Source organism: Miniopterus schreibersii (genome assembly GCF_964146895.1).
Source record: "Miniopterus schreibersii genome assembly, chromosome: 6".
NCBI classification, from domain to species: Eukaryota; Metazoa; Chordata; class Mammalia; order Chiroptera; family Miniopteridae; genus Miniopterus; species Miniopterus schreibersii.
Genome location: NC_138107.1, coordinates 42,376,175 through 42,398,742, shown reverse-complemented (window position 1 = coordinate 42,398,742; position 22,568 = coordinate 42,376,175). Strand labels below are relative to the sequence as shown.

At 44.0% G+C, this 22,568-nt stretch overlaps 1 protein-coding gene across 4 annotated transcripts in view; it reads right to left on the bottom strand.

The window, feature by feature from the left end:
• Nucleotides 1-22,568, bottom strand: part of ANKRD6 (ankyrin repeat domain 6) — a 150,079-nt gene that overhangs the window by 53,097 nt on the left and 74,414 nt on the right. For 2 of the 4 annotated variants that reach the window (XM_081139929.1, XM_081139933.1), the window contains exon 2: nucleotides 5,178-5,441. In XM_081139929.1, the coding sequence (XP_080996055.1) occupies nucleotides 5,178-5,297 (120 nt within the window). In that variant the 5' untranslated portion in view covers nucleotides 5,298-5,441. Of the gene's footprint in view, nucleotides 1-5,177; nucleotides 5,442-9,576; nucleotides 10,076-22,568 lie in introns of those variants that run through there. The other 2 variants (XM_081139931.1, XM_081139930.1) reach the window with 2 other exon arrangements.

Genomic DNA, 22,568 nt, shown 5'->3' with positions numbered 1-22,568 from the left:
GTGCTTATGGTAGGAGTACTGTGCTAGGCACCGGAGGGGTTACAAAAAATACCAAATATTTTGTGCCTAGATTTTATAAATATGACAACATGTGTTATCACACTCAGTTCTTATCGAAATCCTCTAAGTTTTATGAGGAAATTGAGACTTAAGAAGTGAAGAAATTTGCCTACATCAGTGGTTTTCAGCTAGGGGTGATACTGCTGCCCTCTCCCAGAGAGGGGGACATTTGACAATGTCTGGAGACATTTTTTGGTTGTCACAACTAGGCAGGAGGAAGTATTGCTGCCATCTAATGGGTAGGGGCCAGAGATGCTGCTAAACATTCTACAACACATAGGACAATCACCCACAACAAAGACTTATCTGGCCCAAAAATGTGAATAATGCAGAAGTTGAGAACCCCTAGCCTACATCAACAAGTAGTTAATAAGTACTGGCGCAGGTGCTTGACCTAGGTCTTTGGATTCCAAATTCCAGTGCTTTTCTTCTGTGTCAAACACAGAAATGTAAGAGAAACTCTGACCCAGGTCAGAGTGGTACTCTGCTGGGGAGTTCTGAGCACCCAAAGAGCAGAATCCAATAATGACAGACATAGAACAAATAAAGAGCAAGTGTTTCATCCGCTGAGAGGACAGCAAGTATCATGCAGGGTACTGTTCTCTGGGTGGACTTCCTGGTGGTGGTGGCTCCTGAGCTGGGTTCTGAATGGGCAGGCCTTAAAGGGGCAGAGTTTCCCAACAACAATGCTGTAAGCTCAAAAACCATAAAACATTGCCTTCAAAGTTCTGAGGCAAAATAATTCTTTCTCATCTTAGGTTTCATATCAAATTGTCAATTTACTGAGTGGGTAGAATAAAGACTTTTTTTCAGACATGCAGATTCTCAAAACATTTTCTCTCCCATGTTCCTTCTCTTAGGAAGTTCAGAAAATATGCACCACCCATGTAAGAGTGATGTGGGTTCTGGCAAAAATGATCAACTCTAGGAAAAACAGCAAGTTATAAAAGAATGGAAATGTAATTACAGTATACTTACTGGCTCACCAATGAACAGCATTTACATAATCATATGGATCTGTTAAAAAATTGTGATATAACTACATTGGGAGAATATGGGAGAGAAAGGAACAATAGATTACTATGTCTAAAACTGATCAATCTCTCCCATACACTCATTTTCAGGAAGACATTAGAGCTATGCTATTCAATATGACAGCCAACAGCCACATGTGGCATTTAAATTTTAATTAATTAAAGTTAAGTTTAAAATTCAGCCCTGGCCAGTTTGGCTCAGTGGTTAGAGCGTTGGCCCACATACTGAAGGGTCCAGGGTTCAGTTCCAGCCAAGGGCACATACTTTGGTTGCAGGTTTGGTCCCCAGTGCGTGCGGGAGGCAACCAATCAATGTGTCTCTCTCACATCGATGTTTCTGTTTCTGTCTCTCTCTCTCTCTCTCTTTTCTCTCTCTCTCCTCCTCTCTTTTTCCCCCCTTCCACTCTCTCTGAAAAGCAATGGAAAAAATATCCTCAGGTGAGGATTAAAAAATAAAAAAATAATAAAATTCAGTTCCTCGGTCTCAGTAGCCACATTTCAAGTATTCATTCAATAGCCATGCGTTGCTACCCTATTAGACAGCACAGACATAGGACATTTCAACATTCCAGAAAGTTCTGTTGGACTGCACTTGTACTAGAGGGTGTACCACATCAAAACAAGGTAGTAAACCAAGAAAGAGAAAGCCATTGGGGTCCAGAAAACAGAAAATCAACATATATAAAAGTGGCAAGAGGCATCCCTAGGATACAAGTAAAGAGATCCTCAGACAGCTGTCAGAAGGATCACTGCCCTTTGTCTCTAGAGCAATCAACTAAAGATTTGTCTATTTTGTCATTCTTTCCATAAAACCCACTTTTGGTTTCATTGATTTTCTGTAAGTTTTTTCTATTTCCTATTTCATTCATTTCTGCACTAAGTTTTATTATTTCCTTTCTCCTTCTTTGGATTTGGTACTACATCTTTTCAAGTACAAAGATCCACAGATCAGTGGGGACAGGTGGACCTTGAGGCTGGTTTCCACACAAACTGGCTCCAGAGTTGCTTTTTTGTCAAGTCACACCCCTCCTGTGAGCTTTGGCCTGAACATGCTGAGAAGATAGGTCTCTCTGCCCTGGGTGGGACCCCAGGCTCTTCCAGCAGTATTTGAACTTACATTTTTAAACCTCCTGGGTGCATGCATCACTTTGATAAAAAATAACTGTTAAAAAGCAAGTGATGTTAAAAAAATAAAAAGGTAGATGATAACAAGTTTTGGTGAGGATATAGAGAAACTGGCACCCTCATACATTGCTGATGGGAATGTGAAATTGTGCAACCATTCTGGAATACAGCTTGGCAGTTCCTTAAAATAGTGAACATAGATTTACCATGGGACCCAGCAATTCCGCTCCTAGGTATCTATCCAGAGAAATGAAAACATGTCCACACAAAAACTGTACAGAAACTTTCACAGCAGTATTATTCATAATAGTTCCAAACTGGAAACAACCCAAAATGTCCATCAACCGACGACTGGATCAAAAATGTGCCATATCCATAGAGTGGAACACTGTTCTGCAGTAAAAGAGAATCAAATACTGATGCTACAATACAATGAACCTGGAAAACATTAGGCCAAGTGAAAAAAGCCAGCCACAAAGGACCACACAATGTATGATTCCATTTATATGAAATGTCCAGCAAAGGAAAATTTATACAGACAGAAAGTAGATTAATGGCTGCCAGGAACTGGGAGTAGGAATGGGAAATGACAGCTAAATAATACAAAATTTCTTCCTGGGGTGATAGAAATGTTCTAAAATTAGAACATGGTGATGGTTGCACAACTCTGTGAATACATTAGAAATCATTGAATTGTACACTTAAAATGGGTGAATTTTTTGGCATGTAAAGTTCTACCTCAATAAAGCTGTTTTTTAAAACAGCAAATGAAGAAGCCTATTTTAAAAAGAGAACTTGCAGGCTATGAGGTATGTGCTCTAATGTGATTATTATAACAACCCTGAAAGGTTGGTATTGCTATCCCCTTTTTACAGATAAGGAACCTGAGGCTCAAAGAAGTTAAGCAACTTGTACAGTTAGCAAACAGAGCAGAGTTAAAATGTGTGAGTGTGAACCCTAATTAGAGAGCCCATGCCCTTTCTCCTATTTGTGACTGCCTGGGCCCTGAAGCACTATGGGTAGATCACACAGGGGTCGGAGTTAAGGTTTCCTTCACCCTCAATTCCACACCACCTAGCAACCTAGTCACCACATTTGTGTAGAGTGCAGTTAGGACAATGAGTGACCTTTGAGTAGCCCAAGACTTTCTATCACTCTAGAGACCAGCATTGTGATATTGTGATTTATAAGAAGCAGCATATATTTGCTCTTAGTCTCCATTCCTGGCTCTTAGTCTCCATTACAGCTCCCCAAACCCTTGGAATTTCCTAAGTGATAAGGGCAATGGGAACATCTTTTATTATAATAGTGTTGTCATCAGTTCTTCAAATAGCTCCAGAGCCAAAAATAGGTAAAAGGAGTGCGTCATTCACAACAAACTCTTTTCAACCACACCTGAATTTATGAGAATGAGGTACCTTTTGGAAAACCCCTAAGGATGGGGGCTGGTTGCCAGGGAAATCAACCATAATTAAAGGACTGGAACTTTTAGTTTCAGGGAGGGGAGAGAAGCTGGAGGTTGAGTCATTCACCAATGGCCAATAATGTCTATTTAATAAGCCTTCATAAAAACCCAAAGGATAGGGTTCAGAGAACTCTGAGGTGGTGAACACAGGGAGATGCTGGGAGGGTGGAATGCTGAGATCACGGAAGTTCTGTGCCCTTTCCCCATATCTTGCCCTCTATATCTTTTCCATCTTGCTGCTCCTGAGTTAAATCCTTTCATAATAAACCAGTAACCTGGTAAGTAAAATGTTTTCCTGAGTTCTGTGAGCTGTTCTAGCAATTTAATCTAATCCAAGGAGTGGGTCATGGGAACCTCCGATTTATAGCCAATTAGTCAGAGGCAAAGGTGACAACCTGGACTTGCGACTGGCATATGAAGGGGTAGAGGTAGTCTTGTGGGACCAAGCCCTTAACCTGTGAGACCCAATGTCAGCATTGGATTAACTGCTTGGAAGTGCTGGAAAAAGTACACATTGGAAATATGAACTACAGGGACTACATGTGAATAACTAAGAATGTGAGCTGGCCAATCTTTGCCACAGGAGGCCAGAAGTTAACAGACATTACTATTTGAAAATTAAACTTTGCCTCTCCAAAGCTTCCCCCAGGGTGGCCTGGAGGGTGGACTCTAGGGTACAACTTGCAGTTCTGCCATGCAGCAGCTGAGGGACCCTGAGCAAGTAACTTAAATCCCTCTGTGCCTCAGTTTCCTCATTGATAAAGAGGTACTGAAAAGAGAACCTCTTCTAGAGACTGTGCTTAGAGCAATGCTAAGTGCTGAATAAGTGTTTGCCACCAGCGTTATTTTGTCTATGTATTTAAACTTGTCATTTAACTGTGCAGAGCCTGCTTTTGCTTAGCTTTGCAACGAAACTGCCCTTTGGCCCATTATGTTCTCTTGTCTACCATGGTGTTATCTGTTGGTGAGCAATGTCCTCCAACACTTACCACACATTTTCACTGAGCCATATGAAATCAAAGCCCATAGAGGCTGTGGTGGTAGTCTGGTCCAAGTCTGTCATTGTACAGATGGGGACAGTGAGGTTCTGCATAGCTGAGGGATGCCCTGTCCACAAGTCGGTCCACCACCCCAGGAGGCCTATCTAACGAGATTATCGAACAAATGCTCTACCCAATAAGCTTTTGTGTCCCAACTTCTCCAGAGAGTTCTCCTGTCCATTTGGTTGAAGAAGTAGGTAAGAAAAAGCCACACTGTGATTTTAAAGACTGTCAAATGCTAATTATGAGTTCCTCCATTTGAAAGAGCTCAATGAAAGCGTTTTTAATCCCTTTTCCTTTTGTCCAAACCTCCATCACTGGGGGGGGGGGGGGGGGCGGGAGAAAAAGCCAATTCTTTGAAAGCTTCGAACCCAACAGGACAGTTTTGAGGACAATGGTTAAGGAGGAGGCTTTTCCCCAAGGATGGCTAAAGCGGTTTCCCCCTCTTGTTACCTTGGTAACCGCTACCTTGGCGCCCTTGTTGATGAGCTGAACCACATTCTCCGCTTGGCCTTTGTATGCAGCTATGAGAAGGCGTTCTGAAAGCGCTGCGACCGCATCCTGCTGGCTCATGAATTAAGAGAGAAAGAGGTTTCCAGAGAGAGGTAGACACGTCCCTTCAGCTCCACACAATGCCACTGGCCTGGGCTGGCACCCACGGAGACAGACGCTCCCAATCATTGGAAGGTGCCTTGATTACTATGCCATCGTCGGGACCTAGGAGTTACAAAACAAAGCTGCCATCAGTGTCACTCAGCACACAGAGGATAGGCCATGTCTTCTCTCTGATTTTAGGGCATTGTGCTAAGTGCTCATGGCAGAGGAGGGGAGCTGGGGAGACAGGACAGCAGGAAGGACACTTGGCACAGCAAAGCCCCTGAACTTATAAGTGGCAGGCAGCAGATGTGCCCCCCTCCCTCCTTTCTACCCCTTTGAGGGACTCCGGGTTCACCAGAGAACTATGGCCAGAACTGTAAGGTCTGCTCTGCATTTCTGTGAGGGTCAGCAGAGGCCTGAGAGAATCTCCCAAGCATCACCTGGTTTCTGTACTACGTATGATCACAAAGGGCTTTCTGGGCCATGTCCTGTGGATCCACCACGGCTAACATACCAATTCCCCTGGCAGGTCAGGTGCCTGTAGAGCACACCCAGAGGCCCTGAGGAGTGGGTTCTCTCCTTGGGGTTTTCTCGCAGCATTTACTGCCGTTCCCTTCTCCATCTTTTTCTCACTGCAAAGAGTGCAGTTTCCTGTGTTCTGGAACAGATGGAGAGCTGGGCACAGGCCCGGGCCGTCTCCTGGGTCCAACTGCTGCTGAAACAACCCACCTCGGGAACAACAGGGGTGCTAGACACACTGGCAGTGCACACTGCCAACCGTGCTGGGAGGGGCTGGTCGAAAGCTTCCCAGCTTAACAAGGGGGAAGTGAATGGCTTACTAAAACCACCTATAGGCCACTCAGAGCACTGATCTGAAGGTATTAACTAGTAGTAAACTTAAGCTCTTCTTTCCACCAAATGGTCAAATGAATAGGTTAGTCCTGGTCGGTTTGGCTCAGCGGTTAGAGCGTCAGCCTGAGGACTAAAGGGTCCCGGGTTCGGTTTCGGCCAGGGGCACGTTCCTCAGTTGCAGGCTCTATCCGCAGTCCTGGCCAGGTGTGTGCAGGACACAACCAATTGATGTGTCTCTCTCACATTGATGCTTCTCTCTCTCCTTCTCCCTCTCCCTCCCACTCTCTCTGAAAAACAATGGAAAAAATATCCTCGGGTGAGGATTGAAAAAAATAAAATTAAAAAATAGAAAGTTAAAGACTAACTCCTCCCAGTAGCCCTGGGCCACCATTACACCAAACCAAAGCCAGTGGTAATTACTTGAAAGGTGAAGGGTTCTTCGGGTACAAGAAGGAATACTTAAGGATCTGATCCACAGCAAGGAAGTGAGGGCTGCTTTGAGTTTTAAAACGTACTTATTAAAAATACCAATATATGCAAAAGGAAGGAAAGTGCTATAGCAGAGGACAGCACCTATTCTTCATCCCAGGCCCTACCTCCCACTCTAAATTTGAAGGCACAAAATATACAGGCATCTTTTACAGTTGCTTTCAGGCAAATCCAATGCTCCTTTCGATCTCTGAAGATTAAAGAACTGGCTATGATGTGAGTGGGAAAGGTCTGGACTGTACCACGCTGTACCTCCCATTCACTGTGACATCCAGGCAGGCCACCTCACCAACCATTCTGGGAGGCTGGGGTCAAAGGCTCAGACATAACAGAAACGTAACAACAAGACTGTGGGGATTAAGAGGGTATTTCATTATGTGAATGCATTGGCCAAATGTGAACATTATAACTTCCGAAAGAATTCTTATCTCTCTCCAACTTGCAAATTATCAAATTTCACCTTGTCATCCAAAATACCCAAAATGCAGGTAAAGACTCTCAAGGAAACAGAAGAAAGGAACCCTTACAAACGATCATTCTCTGGTCACCAGGCTTATCACAGGCAGAGACTCCTCCTTTAGCTGGAGTCAGAGACCCTGGAATCTGTTAGAAATCTCTGCTGAATGAATGAGTCAATGAAAGAATAAAGTTGAAACTCCAAACAGAAAGAAATGAGCTGAAAATGCTTTGGGAAATTCCCAGGGTCAAACAGAATGACAGTAGTTTAGGCTTTATGCTTGCTAGACTGTCTCGCTGTTTGGAAGTGGTTTATTTTTGTAAACATAGGACACATTGTCTCTCTTTATTCTGGGAATCTGTGGTACCTTCAAACCAATTATACTGAGCTTCTGCTCTGTTTGTCCCAATACCGAAAAAACACTCCAGGCCCAATGGCAGGAAAATGCAGAATATTAGCTGTGGCTTCTTGAATGATCTCCCTCCCACAACCACATTCTTCTCCATCTACTCAATTGTTATGTCTGTGCACTGGACCTAAACCGCCACTCTCCCATCCCCAAACCTTTCCTGCAATGGGCCTGAGAATGTCTCAAGTACAACGGCCTGGTTCTTACAAATATTGTTATCATGGCTAAAATTTTACTCATTCTATTCCATAGTTTAGCTCCTGGGGACAGAGATCTGGCTGCAACCTCAGTGCATGTCATCAGCTAAGGTCACAAGCTCCAGACCAGAAGTGCTGTCTGGTCTCCCCAGCAACAGATGCACCGGGTCAACAGGCCTGTGGTACACTACCAGACACTCCCCTCCCACCCTCCTGTCCCATGCAATAAATTCAGCCTCTTAGACACAGATAAAAGCACAACTACACTTTTTGTCATGGTTGCAAGCTACTGAGATAGCCTTGCTTACATAATTACCTTTGGTAAACAGCCCTTTGCAAATCCAGCACACATTACAATTTTTTTTTTTTTTTTTGAGACAGAAGAACACTGCAATTGTGAGCAAATGTTAGCCAATCAGAAGTGGGGGGGGGGGGTGTTTGTTTTTCAGTGACAGCTACTGAATACGGAAATGATCCCACTCCTCACCCCACCCCACCCCCTCCTCTGGCTAGGCTCACCTGAGGCACAGGGCAGCCTCCAGAATAGGAGAATACTATTTTGGATACATGCCCACCCCTCCACGCCAGTAGCACAAACTGCCTGCAAAATCTGGCACAGAATCCCAGGTTTCCAATTCCTGGTCTGTTGCTAGCACCAACCCTGTGTACTTGGGTATCTCAAGTTCATTCTCAAATTAAATCCAGTAATAGCCTATTGCTAGGGCCTCCAGCATTCACTGGCACTTGCATTTGCAGGGTGGGTGGGAAGAAATGAAAGTGTCTGAGTCTTCTTTTCTGCTTCCTTTTTGTTTCCTCCTCTACCTCCAGCTTTGGGTGGGGGTGCAGGCCCAGCTCAGCCTCCCTGCTTCTCTTGTGATCACTGCCCTACAGAACAATGACCCTCATCCTTTTCGAGTGAGGAGCTACTCAGCTTCTCATCTGATACCTCTGAGCTGACAAATCAGGTCAGGCAGAGGCAGGCTGGGGGAGAGGAACAGGGGGAATGAAGGACCCCCAACGAAGAGTGAGGAGGAGAGAGGAAGCATGGTGTGGTGACCAGTCTACAATCAACGAGTTAAACTTCCCGGCCAACCTGTTGGGTACCCAGGCTGCAGCACCCCGTTCCCTCATTAAATCTGAGCCGCCTCTTCCAAGTGAATCAGCTATCATTCAAAACACTTCCCATCGCTGGCGGTGAGGAATCTCTTCTGCCCCAACTCTATCAATCACATCCCTCTTTGTCACGATGCTCATTTTCACAGTGTTCTGCAGAAAAACCTTAATCACAAACACGCTGCCAGTTCTCTAAGCAGAAATGAAATAAATGCATGATCATAAATATGTAATGAGTATCCTGAATCCAGAAGAGAATTTAGCTTCCAATAAAGATGTCCCTCCTTCCTCTCAGCCCACTGCCTCATTTTCACTGCTCTCCAATTTGCAGATTCTTTTTGTCTCCCATAGCAAATGCCAGAGGGCATCCCAGCTGTTTGGTCTGTGATGCCATCAGTTTTCTTTTTATAGCAAAAGGTCTAGGAGGTTTGCTTTTGCTGTTTTCTTGAGGATTTACAACGAAGTCTCCTGTTCCCAATATCCCAAAGCCACTATATTCAGGCAAAATATTCTAGAAGAGATATGCAAACAGGAGTCGCAGCCAGGGACATTTGTAACACTCTCAACAATAAAATTTTTTTTAAAAAAGTCCCACCAGGCATCATGCACAACCTCCCCAGAGATGATCCACAGGCACCCAGGCACCTGGGCACCAGTCCTTAGGGATCACTATCAGTTACAATAACTCACTTTGCTCCTACTGCTCCAAACCCTGCATTAAGGAGAGACTGTACTCACATCTGGGGGTCTGTCCTCCCCATTCTACCGCGGGATAACTGCAGTCAATTCTTTCCTGGAGAGATCATTAGCTTCCTGGGCTGTCATGCCCAGTAGGTCTGCAGTGATTTACCTCACAGTGCTTGCTGCCTTTTTCCCGTGAGCTTCCTCTGCCAGCACTGGCCAGATCACATCTGAAAGCTTAGTAAGACATCCATTCAGCTGGCAGTGTTTGTGGCTTCCTAGTCTGCTCGTCACCGCTTCCGAAAGATTTTGGGTCCTTAGCTTTTGTTGGAGAGCTACCTCCTGCCGGCAGAGGACCTGTAACACTGCCCTGATTGAAGAGTCGGAATAATTCACAGATGGGCGGGAGGCTTGTGAATGGTGCTCAGACGAACATTTGCATTCTTTCAGTAGTAATGCAAGGAGAAGGGATGAATGTGCGTGTTGTAAGGGAGGCAGGAGGCAGCAAGGTTCAAAATCTGTGATGGACTGCCTTTATGGTAACAGGAAAATGCTCACATTGTGCGAACAGCAGGGACCCAGCCACTCCACCACCTCGGCAGAGAGTCCCCGCACAGCGACTGCAGCAGCGCAGGAGACACAGCCGAGCTGCCGTTCCTGACATTTGTAAATCCACAGTTTGTCTCACAAATCCTCTGAACAGAGACTCTGAAGAGAAGGGGGAAGGGAGGAAAAAGGGAGCGAATCTGTTTCAAGCATGGTCAATGATCCTAAACATTACAGGTGTGTCCTCCAGCCCACTTGTTGAAACAATAGAAAACCAACTTCCCGACTGGAGCAATCAGAGAACGGAAGAGGGCTTTCATTTTGACTTAAGCCAGTATGACCACCTTGTCCTTGCTTCTAAAGCCAGCATTGCTGGCCCAGGAGATGGAAAATAACTGTCAAAACAAACCTTCTGAGCCCCTTCTCTGCCCAAAGCCTTGCTGCCATCTGCTGAGGGCAGTAGCTCCCATGGGTGATGGGCTGTGATTCTGCTTTGGCCATTATTTGGCTCACCTCATGGGCAGGAGACTAGCCAGGGATGCGGGCCAGTGCTCAGGAGAGGGATGGAATTCCACCAGGGAAACAGTGTGCCAGTAGAATGATAGGTTTATTTTCAATACACAACACTCGTACTAGTTTATCCAGAGTGAGCACTACTGGGAGATTGTGATCACCACCGGAGGACAAGTGGGGTTAGAACAGAGATGAATGCAGCTCACTCCGTACTTTGAAGAAACTCATCATCTGGCCCTGATAAGCCTCGATCTGGGCCCCAAAGGCCAGATGGCAGAAGAGAAATGTAAACTAAAGGACACAGAAGTACAAAACAAGGAGTGGTTTATCTTCTCAAAGCTTCTGGGACATTTCTTTCCTCTGAGAATATCCATAGGTAGGGACCACAGTACTGTCAATGAAGACAGCACAACACTAACTGCTCACAGCCTGGCATCCACCAGTGCTATCTGCAAGACGGGAATGACAGAGGCACAGATGCACCTCTTGAGCAAGCCCATGACTCACTTTATACATCCACCTTTGCAAAGGAATGTGCATGCTTATTTCCTGAGCCACCTCAAGTATAGCAACTATTCTCTAATGAGTTGACAGTTACTGAATCTGAAATAATCATCTTTGCAGGAGACATACAGAAGCTGTTGCAGTGAAAAATGAGTGCATCTGGATACTATTCAGAAAAACTTTGACACATCCTACCATAAAGAAATGTAAAAATACTATCAGAGGCTAAGGACATATCATTGATTAAGATGTGATGACAGACCAGGCTGGGCGTGGCTCAGCAGTTGAGCATCCACCTAGGATCCAGGAGATCAAGATTCAATTCCTAGCCAGGACACATGCCTGGGTTTTGGGCTTGATCCCCAGTTGGGGGCGTGCAGGAGGCAGCTGATCAATGACGACTCTCTCATCATCAATGTTTCTCTCTCTCTCCCTCTCCCTCTCTCTGAAATCAATAAAGATATACTTAAAAAAAAAAAGAGAGAGATGTGATGACAGAAGGCTTTTACATGGGACAATACTAATTTGCTGGCTGCCTAGCACTGCTAAACCACCAGAGCCTCAAAGCTGGGGCTAGGCACACACACCCTGTAGCACATGGCCCACACACTCACAATCCAGACCAGGAGTCATCACTGAGCTTTCTGCTGCCCTGTCTTTCCCTGGACAAGATGCTCACCCCTCGTCTGTGCTCCTACAGTGTACAATATGTTATTGCTGTGGACTGAATTTTGTCCTCTCAAAATCCAGATGTTGAAACCCTAACCTCCACTGTGACTGTGTTTGGAAATATATAGGGCCTTTCCAAGCTAATTAAGGTTAAAAGAGGTCATAAGGTGGGATCCTGATCTGATTAGTGTCCTTAGAAAAAGAGACAGACCAACCGATCAATGTTTCTCTTCATATTGATGTCTCTTTCTCCTCTCTCTCTCCCTTCCTCTCTCTCTAAAATCAATAAAAAACAGATCCTTCTATGAGGATAAAAAGAAAGAGAGACATTGAAGGGTCTCTCTCCAAGCTCCCATCCTACCCCATCTACTCAGAGGAAAGACCATGTGAGGAAATAGCAAGACAGTGGTCATCTGCAAACCAGGAAGAGAGTCCTTATCAGAAACCAAGCCCTGCTAGAGCCTGACCTGGGACTTCCAGCCCCCAGAACTGTGAGAAAATAAGTTCTGCCATTTAAGTCATCCAGCCTATGGTATTGTGTTATGGCAGCCTGAGCTGACCAAGACAGTCCCCTTCACAGTGTAACTGCTGGCATGGGCTCAAGATTGGTCTTCCTGGTCAGGCTGTGCTCCTTGAGGGCAGAAACCCTGCTGTGATTACTTTGTATCCCCAGTAGCTGGCATGGTTCCTGGAACATAGCCTTTCCTGTCCATTAACTGGATGATAGAAAAACTAATAATCAATTCTAATCATTAATTGGTCTTGAAAGGTCTGTAGATCTGATAAGAAATAGAGGAGGTGCCAACCCAGTTGGCTAACCTGTTTTCTTTCCCCACAGGTGAGGCAGGCTGTGGCTCGAGAACCTCCAAGAGATCACAACCAGAGGGTGTCATCATTATCCCCTCTCCCTTCCTCCCAAAAATAGAGGACGACAGCTCCTGGGGCCAAAATTACTGATCTCAAGACAGTCCCTACTCAGTGACACAGGTCTGTCAGCACCCAAGCTCTGGACAGCACCACAGCCACCCCAGGAATTTTCTTCTCATTACCTTCAACCCCTGTTGGGTAAAATCACAAATACTAAAAGATGAACCAAAAAAAATGAAAACAAAAACTGAATAGTTCATCTTCCATTTATGCATAGCTAAACTCCTACCCATTCCTTAAATCTGCTTTGATATGGATTCCTTCCGCTCCCAATGTTCCTACTAAACTTTCTGTTGTTGATATTGTTGACTTTGTGGTATATTAAGCATTGACTGAAGAGATGGGCACAAATAACTATGGAAACTGGAGGGAAATCTTTCTTGCTTGTTGTGCTGGGGGTAAGAGGAGTCAGCCAAGTTCTCACAGAGAAAGTATCATTTGAGCTGGATGTTGGAGGATGTGTAAGATTTTACTAGATAGAGAAGCGAGGTAGGACATAGGCAGAGGAAACAGCAAGAGCAAAAGTAGAATGGTCTGAACATGTGTCATGAATAGGAAAGGAAAGAGACTTTTGCAGCTGGAGGTTATAATTCATGGGCAATCACCAGAGACAATATTGCAATTGGGCTGTGGAAAAACTCTCACCATGTCAACATGCCACGACATTGGACTGAATCTTGAATTTGTGATATGTGTTTATTTATTTTGGAGAGGAAAGGAAAGAGAGAGAAACATCAATGTGAGAAAGAAACATCAATTGGTTGCCTCCTGAATGAGCCCCAACCGAGGATCAAATCTGCAACCTACGTATGTGCCCTGCAGCCTTTTGGTATATGGGACAAACGCTCCAACCAACTGAGCCACCCAGGCAGGGAAGCTCATTTCTTCTTACTGCTGAAAAATATTCCATTGTATAGATGTACCACAATTTATGTGTTTACCTATTGAAGTACATCTTGGTTGCTTTTAAGTTTTGGCAATTAAGAGTAAAGTTGCTATAAACATCTGTGTACAGGTTTTTGTGTGAATGTAAGTTTTCATCTCACTTGGGTGAACACCATGGAATACAATTTCTAAATCATATGGTAAGACACTGTTTAGCTTTGTAAGAAACTGTTTTATAAGTATCCCCCACTTTTCAAAAGTTCACCCCAATTTGCTTTTATAAAAGACATTAATATCTGCTTTCACTAACTGCAAGAAATCTGAAGAGGATTTTTCACCTTTACAAAAGAAGGTGAGAAGCAAAAAACAGCATTCAGAGTTTGTTTTCAGCAAGACATTGGAGAGGCAGCACACACCCTGAACAGCAGGAGTGATACCGCCGAGCTCCTTCCCAGGAAATACTCTCGGTGTCTCAGCATCAAGCCGCCAGAGCTTTGAGCTGTGTCTGTGAGCATCTGTGCTTTATCTCAATTTATTTTGTGCACCATTAGCAAGATGTGTCCCAAGGTCATTGCTTCTTCACTTTATGCCATTTCAGCTTGTGAAAGGATTCAGAGGAAGGCTCTACTTTCAGATAGCAAGGGAACCAGTATTGTCTTCCTAAGTGGCTATAATGTTTTGTATTCCCACCAGCTGGTTTTACATTGACCTAATTGCTCAACATGAGGGGAATGGTCAGCTCTTTCCTCACATGATTTCTCCGTTGCACTGGCTCTGCTACCATCCCTCCTTAACCACACTTCTTCCTCCTTGGTTCCTGTGGCCCACTCTCTCCTTGTTCCTCTACCATCACTCGAACTATTCTTTCTCTCATTCAAGGGCTCGTCTTCCACTGGTCCCTCAAACATTACAGGTCCCTAAGATTCTATCCCCGGTTGTCTTCTCTGCCCCACCGCTTCTGGGGAACTCAGTACGGCACCCCCATCCTGCCTGCTGCTGCCCACAAGCTCCTCTGCGGCCTAGATATGGGTTGCTCCTAATCTTTGCCTCAATCACTTTCTCTGAAGCTCCGAATTCTTAAACACCCAACCGTTTAACAAGCATATTACTTGGATGTTCCCCATCTTTCACCTATCTGCCTACTTCCCTAATCTGGAACGCTCCTGCTCTTCTTACTCCCCTCACCCACCCTCACATTCAATAAATTACCTAATCCTCCTGATTTGAGATAGCAAAGCATAGAGATTAAAAATGCAAGCTTTGAAGTCAGTCCCTGGGCTCATATCCCAGCTCTGCCACTTACTTTGGGAAAATTAAATTTCTTCTTTTTTTTTAAAAAATATGTTTTTATTGATTGCAGAGAGAGGGAGAGGGAGAGAGAGATAGAATCATCAATGATGAGAGAGGATCATTGATCAGCTGCCCCTTGCACACCCCTACTGGGGATTGAGCTCACAACATTAGCATGTGCCCTGACTGGGAATTGAACTGTGATCTCCTGGTTCATGGGTGGACATTCAACCACTGAGCCACGCCAGCCAGGATTGGGCAAATTTCTTAATGACACTAAGGCTGTTTTCTCATGTGTAAAATAGAAAGAATAACAGTTCCTACTTCACCAAGCTATTACAAAGACTGAATGAGATCGTATACACACTACACAAAGCCTGGCACTCTCTTCCCGGGTGGCATTGCCACTGCCTTGATTCAGGCTGTCATCATGTTTTACCTGAACTATCACAGTGGTCTCCAACTGGATGCTGAAGATGTTTCTTGAAATTCTGTTGGTGATTATTTAAACTTAGAAATTGGGATAACAGAGGTGAAGTCAATTTCAGCTTGCATATGGGTTTTGACCTGGGTAAAAGCAGAAGCCAAGGAAAGACCCATGTTCAGGATTTAGGCGCTGAGTGTACTTCGGCTCACAATGTATCTTCAATAAAAGATAACTTTGTAGCCCTGGCTCAGTGGTTAGAGGGTCAGCCCACACACTGAAGGGCCATGGGTTTGATTCCTGGTCAAGGGCACATACCTGGGTTGCAGGTTTGATACCCAGCCCCTGTCAGGGCGTGTGCAGGAGGCAATCAATCAATGTGTCTCTCTCACATCGATGTCTGTCTCTCTCTTTCCTCCTCTCTCTCCTTCCCTCCCACCCTCCCATTCTCTAAAAATCAGTGGAAAAAATATCCTTGGGTGAGGATTAATAACAACAAAAAAAGATAACTTTATAGAAGTCAACAGAACCTGGACAGAGAGTTGTTGGGATTTCTTAAACTTGACTCTCAGGAAAGACAGAGCCTTTGAGCCTACAGGGGTTAAATTCTCTCTCTCCTGTCTGGGCCTTAGAGATCACTGAGACAATCAAAGGTAAGTTCCCCTCTTCTGATCCCTCAGTGTTAGAAGGAAAGGCTTAATGAGAGGCCCTTCTCCTCCCGCTTGTTTCAAGATGACAAAGATGGAGAACAGCTAGGGGAACTGCAGTGTAGGGGCATTAACACTGTCCTAGCCCTATCTGCCGGGGGATGGGGCCTGGGCCTTTGATGCCAATTATTTTGCCTTTGTCTATGGACCTCTCTTCCTCTGTGTCTCTTGCCAAAGAGCATTTTATATGAACAGACCATGCGAGCATTAAGAGGACTGCTAATTCAAGGGCTGAAGTTTGCGTGAAGAAGCCATTCAGCCACGTTGGTCTCCCTGCCTCAAGTGCTGCCCATTCCCTGCTCCACTTCAACTTATAGGGTCACTGACATCAGAACACTCTTCACAGCCCAAATGTGACAGCGTTTCTCCAATTAGATTTCCAAATCCTTTCCAACATTTAATACTACTTACATCTGTTTTATCCTAGGGCTTGCTCCAAAGAGAGCTTGGTCTCTTGACCTTACTCAGCACACAGCATGACACAGCGTTTGGCTTCAGCAGAGAGCTTTGCTGGGATCAAGTGTCCCTGCACAGGAGGGGAATTAGGGCATCAAGTAGAGGAGGTCATCGGCCATTGGGGAAGCTCTGCAGCTCTCTCCCCAAACTCATGTCATCAAACACTGACAATTAGACATATGCACACACAGTACGGGTCTCAGAATCTGTACTCTGACCTGGCAGACTCCGGCCCCAGGGAGGTGAGCAGGCATCACGGGATGTACTACCAGAAGTCGGCTTCCCTCCTCCACTTTACACCGCTCCCTAACCCTGGTTATTTCCCAGCTAAGAATTTCTCTCAAACTGGTTTTCGTTCACATTTTAAGTTGCAGTCATAGATTAACTATGAGCAAGCTTGGTCCACTAAATTATTTCGCCAATAATTGTATTACATGACAAACAAAATTGTCATCATCATCAGTTATTGTGCATTATTTGGAATTAAAATTTGGCCACGTGTTTACAAGAAGAGGTGCCCACAGTGAAAGCAGCAGGAATAGAAATGACATTGACCTTGAATTGCTTATTATACATCCAGAATTAGCCCCAGAGACATTCATTCCCAAGAGTTTGAAACAATCTTAAAATAGTTATGGCGCTCAGGATGTGCTCATTATTATCATAGTGAAATTATTTCCACAATGAAAATATACTTAATTAGTTGAGCTTCAGCAGTCTTCAGGAGACAGGGTCAACCTGAGAAATTGCAAAGCATTAGACCCCTCAGCGAAGAGACCCAGGTGAAGCCTGAGCCCTCCCTCTTCTGATCACTCCCTCAGAGCAAGAAGATGCTGTCTCTTCAGCAAAGTCTGAGTCTGGACTCACTGTGGTAAGTGGTAGGGCTCTTACTCTTGAGTTTGGCTCTTCCTTGCTTGCAGGGGCCTGCGACCAAGGCCTTGGGGAGAATCCACAGGTCTTCTCCTGGGTGAAGATTCCTGTCTTGACGGCCCTTCTCCTGGGGGGTTCTCCCCAAACCCTGGGGAAGATAGTACCTTGTGTTCTCCACATTCAGGCAGATAACCTCTTTGATGATAATTTATATCTAGCCCAATGCCCAAACAAAGACCACAGTGGAAAGAGGTGATAGAGAAAAAAGGAAGGGGAAAGGTGGGGAGAGGGGAGGGAGGAACAAAGGAGGAACAGCATGAACAGACAGTGAGCACACCAGTATGAGGACACACCCACTGATACGAAGTGGGGGTGAGGGGGCCTCAAGTTCAATCCTTCCCAATTCCTAGTCCTCAGTTCTCACCCCTTTCCAAGTTAGAAGTGTTCCACTCAGCCCAGTCTCCACCCATCAGATATTCTGGGGCGATGAAAATGTTCTATAATTAGATAGTAGCGATGGTTGTACACCTTTGTGACTATACTAAAAAACACTAAATTGTATACTTTAAAAGAGTGAATTTTATGGTATGTGTAACGTAGCTCACTTAAAAAAAGGTCTAGTTAAGTGTCAGGGCATTGAAATCAGACAGACATGGATTTGGCTCCAATCTGCCACATCTACTATGCTGTGGGGAAGTCATTTAAGTCCACTAGGCCTCAGGCTCCTGCTTTATAAGTAAGATGGAAATAATAAAAGAATTATCTCAAATGGCTGTAGTGAAACTCAAACAAGATAATAAAGTATCTGTCACAGTGACGACACACAGAAAAGTGACCGATAAACTATCATTGATGTTGAAGTGACAGAAAGAGTCAAAATTGTCTCTCAGCCAGCATACCTTTTGACATTCCTGGGATATATTCATTAATGACTTCTATCAGGCCCACTAAATATAATTGTCTATATAATATATAACTGTCTATACAGTCTCAGGTAAGGAGGTATACTGGTAGTGTCTGCTATTCAGGCAAAAGGAGAAAAGCCTGTCATAAGGAAGAAATAACAAGAAACAGCTTCCCACGTGCCCATACCAAATCCTCGAGCATGGGCAAGGGCCTTAAAACCTGAGCTTTAGGCAAAGTATTTTACTGTGGAGAACTACTTAACTTCTCTGAGTAGCAGCTGCTTCTTTTGTCAACTAAGCATATTATCTACTTGATAGAATTGTGATAGAAATTTAAAAAGATTAATATATAAGAACATTAGGTAATGTATCTAGAATATATAGAGATGTCAACTTCTAGTAATGACTAGTACAGCCATCCCTCAGTATCTCCGGAGATTGGTTCTAGGATCCCCACAGTTACCAAAATCCTCAAATGCTCAAGTACCTTATATAAATTAGCACAGTATTTGCGTAGAACCTATATTTGCATACAGGCTACAGCAGGGTGTGCCTACACATAACTTCATTTGAGTGGGTTCAGCATAGTGTTCGGTGTGTGGCAAATTCAAGTTTTGCTTTCTGGGATTTTTCTCCCCAAATATTTTTGATCCACAATTGGTTGAATCCAAAGATGCGGAATCCACAGATATGGAGAGGCAGCTGTAAGTGGTAACCACTATTATTGTTGCTATTATTGTTATTAGCTAAGATGAGCATGTTTGACTTTAGTTCAATATTGCTTTCTTCAAAATTTAATCCATCTTTTGGGATTCAAGACACTGTAAAGCAACAGCTGGCCTCCTATAAACCCTGGAAATTCACACAGGAAGTTCTGGGTTAAGATGAAGTATTTCTCGAACCTCACCCTGTAAATAAAGTCTCGTGGAGAATCCTAGTTTTGGACACCTCTTGTGCACCACTTCATAATCCTCTCAACTCCACCTCCTTACCACTGCTGCTACCAGAACTACCAACCAGCAGAACTGCATGGCACCTCACCTGAGAGGGACTTTCTCTGACACCGGGAAGTGAGACTCCACCAGGATACCCCCGGGCACAACCTAGAGAGGTGGGGAGTTTACACAGATGGAGCTGAGATGTGCGATAGGTCCATTTGGTGGGCAATCTCAAAATCCTAAATTCCCAAATTCCCCTAAACTTTCTGGGCCAGCAGAAGCAGCTCCTTCTTGCTAGAGGAGAGCAGCCTCTCCCGCCTGGAGCCCCACAAAGAACTCACCTGAGCCAGCTGCCTCATAAGGTGATGCTTCCCTTCCTCAAAATCCTTCCACCCCAGCTGATAAGACTGAGTCTTAGCATAGCCTGCAGGGAAACAGGGTCCCTGCTCTTGCAGGAAATAGCTTCCTACTGAAAGGCTTCCAGGTTCCACTGTTCCGTATTGATGGAACTAGGGGTGGGGTAGGGACACATGATTGAGGGATGGTCAGTGGATGAAGAATTTATAAACACAGGAGCACTCTCTTGTAACTTGTGGCTTAGTATCCTGGCACAGACACCTGAGGCAGGTCCTCATATACTGGAATGGCTCTAGGAGCACCTCATAGTCCAGAAGCATGAAGATAAACGAAGGAGGAATGACAGAACATCACCACCGTGCACTGTCTAATGAATTGATGCATCTTGGCAATGGTCATCAACAGGTAATAACATCACAGAAAGAAAGAGCAGCAACTAGACATTGTATGCCTCTTGCCAGAAGTACATAACTACAATTTTCCCTCCCACCCAAAAAAGAGCCTGACTGATCAACCTCCTAGGAGATCTAGCTAACAATTCATGGGACATACAAAGAGGAGAGAGAATGATAAATGACACCACGGGGATGTTTCATTCTGACTTTACTTTTTATTTCTAACCTGTCTCAGTTATAAAATTATATTTGTAAATATAATAAAGATACATTACTAGAAAAAAGAAATCTAAAAGTATATTAAACTCAAGCCGCAATTATTTTCATACATTGAATAGACATAAAAGTACATTTCAATAAATATAAGTAGAAAAAATAAATAAAAGACTTGCTAAAGCTCTACACAATATTTTTTGAAAATGTGCAGATAGGTAATAATAGAAAATTGCTATTACACTCATAACTTTCTATCATTCTGCATTTGTAGCTAAATAAAGTTATAAAGGAAACATAATTGAATGAAGTTATAAAGGGAACAAATATAAGAAATATAATTTCTTGTATTAAATGCTTATAGAACACTCTGAATGAACACTATGTATATCACTACTTAAAATTTTAATTTGAAAACTCAGCTTGTATCAAATCTGTTAACCAATCTGACTTAAGCTGGATTAAGGACAAGACTACTTGTTGAAGCTGAGGTACACAGGTCCATTGTGCTATTGTTTCTACTTCTGTATGTGTTTGAAATGCTTCATAATAAACGTTTTTAAACAATCGAGAAAATGCCCAGTGATAAAAGCTTTGAATAACTGGTATTTTATTACTGATCTCCAGACATTTAAAAATATATAGTAGTACATATGTACAAATTATCCAGACCACGGGTAATGGTTAGTACAGTGGTGGGTTCACGGAAGACCCACAACTCTGGGACACACATTTTACACACACACACACACACACACACACACACACACACACACACACACTCAAGTTAGCCTGATGAGGAGCATTAGGAGACAACTCCTACTGGGTCAGTTACATTCCTTAAAGAATTCCCAGACGTGTCTTTTTCTGAATACCAGGGCCACACAGAGGACGATCACAGCAGCCTCTCACCAAGTGTGCATTCCACCTCTGAGACTGAGAGCAGGGCCACTTCAAGAGTCAAGTTCACAGTAGCACACACTTTCCTCCCAGTAGCACCTCCATTCCCAGGGACATAGCTTTCATGCTGCTTTACAGAGAAAGGGCAGCTGGGAAAATACAAAACGGCAAAAGCAGGCCCCCCTGGATGCCAGGCAGAACCCAGTAACCATGATGGCAGGAGTGATAAGAAAGCTAACACTGACTGGTTTTTTACCCTGGGTCATGTATTATGGTAAGGCCTCCATTTAATCCTCTTGACTACACAAGGGGTTGGCCCTACGATGACCCACATTTCATAAATGATAGAGAAGTCAGGCCACTTAATCAGAACTGCACAGCTACTAAGTGGTTGGGTCAGGATGTGAGCCCAGCTGTCAAATCCCAGGGCACCTGCTCTGAGCTGTCGTGTGAGGCTGCCACCCTGTCTTCAGGAAGGCATCAACTTTCCATGTGAAGTCAAGTATAGGTCAAGTTCTATCATATTCTTTCAGAATAATTGCTTTTTCGACTTAAATTTGATCTCCATGCAAGCTGTGGAGCAAGGCCCTGAATCAATGGTCACTGCTGTTAGAGGTTCTCTACTGAGCTTCCCCGCGGAACAGAAAATGTGATCCATGTACTCTGTCCTGGCACAGGGCAGGAGCTCAGCCAAATAACCACACGTGCATCACATTCCATGTTTATCCATGAAACCAAAGTACAAACTCATAGTTTTGTACTGATCTTTCGGCACTCACTTACGTGTACGTGTGTTTTAAACTCTTGTTTGTTTTAATCTCATTGTCTCAGCTGTCAAAATATAGTGGCTGGAGAAACATGCAAAGAGCCTATGGTAGCACAGTTTTTCTTTTTTTTAAATCCTCACCCAAGGATATGATTTTATTGATTTTAGAAAGAGCGATGTGAGAGAGAAATATCAATCTATTGCCTTGCATATGCTCCCCGAGTGGGGATTGAACCCACAACCTAGGTATTTGCCCTGACCAGGAATTGAACCCGAAAATTTTTGGTGTACGGGAATAATGCTCCACCCAACTCAGCTACCCAGCCAGGGTGGTAGCACAGTTTTTCAAACCAAGTATTTTTTTTTCCCAGCAAGGCTAATTCTTAGAAATGTTACCCTATTTATATCACAGGCATTTGGGGTTTACTAAATACAAACACTTATTGAAAGCCAAAGATTTACATTAGGGGGCACGATTCTCCCCATCTCCTAAATCAAGATGCCTTTAGGCATCATGAAGGAATTAAAATGTTATTACTTACACTAAAATTAAGTTAATTATAAGAAAGCATTAAATATATATTTAGTTTTAATGAATTTTATTAAGGCAGCGATGGGGGACCTTACTCTTGTTTAAGACTTTCATGCTTTCTTCTCTTTTCCCTAAAGAAGCTATATGCTCTACTTAGCTGAATGAGGAGTCCAAAGAGAATCCTGCTAATGATTTCCCAGGTTCTCGCAAAGGCTTCTATTTCCACCTGCCAGATATGAAGCACCACCTTGC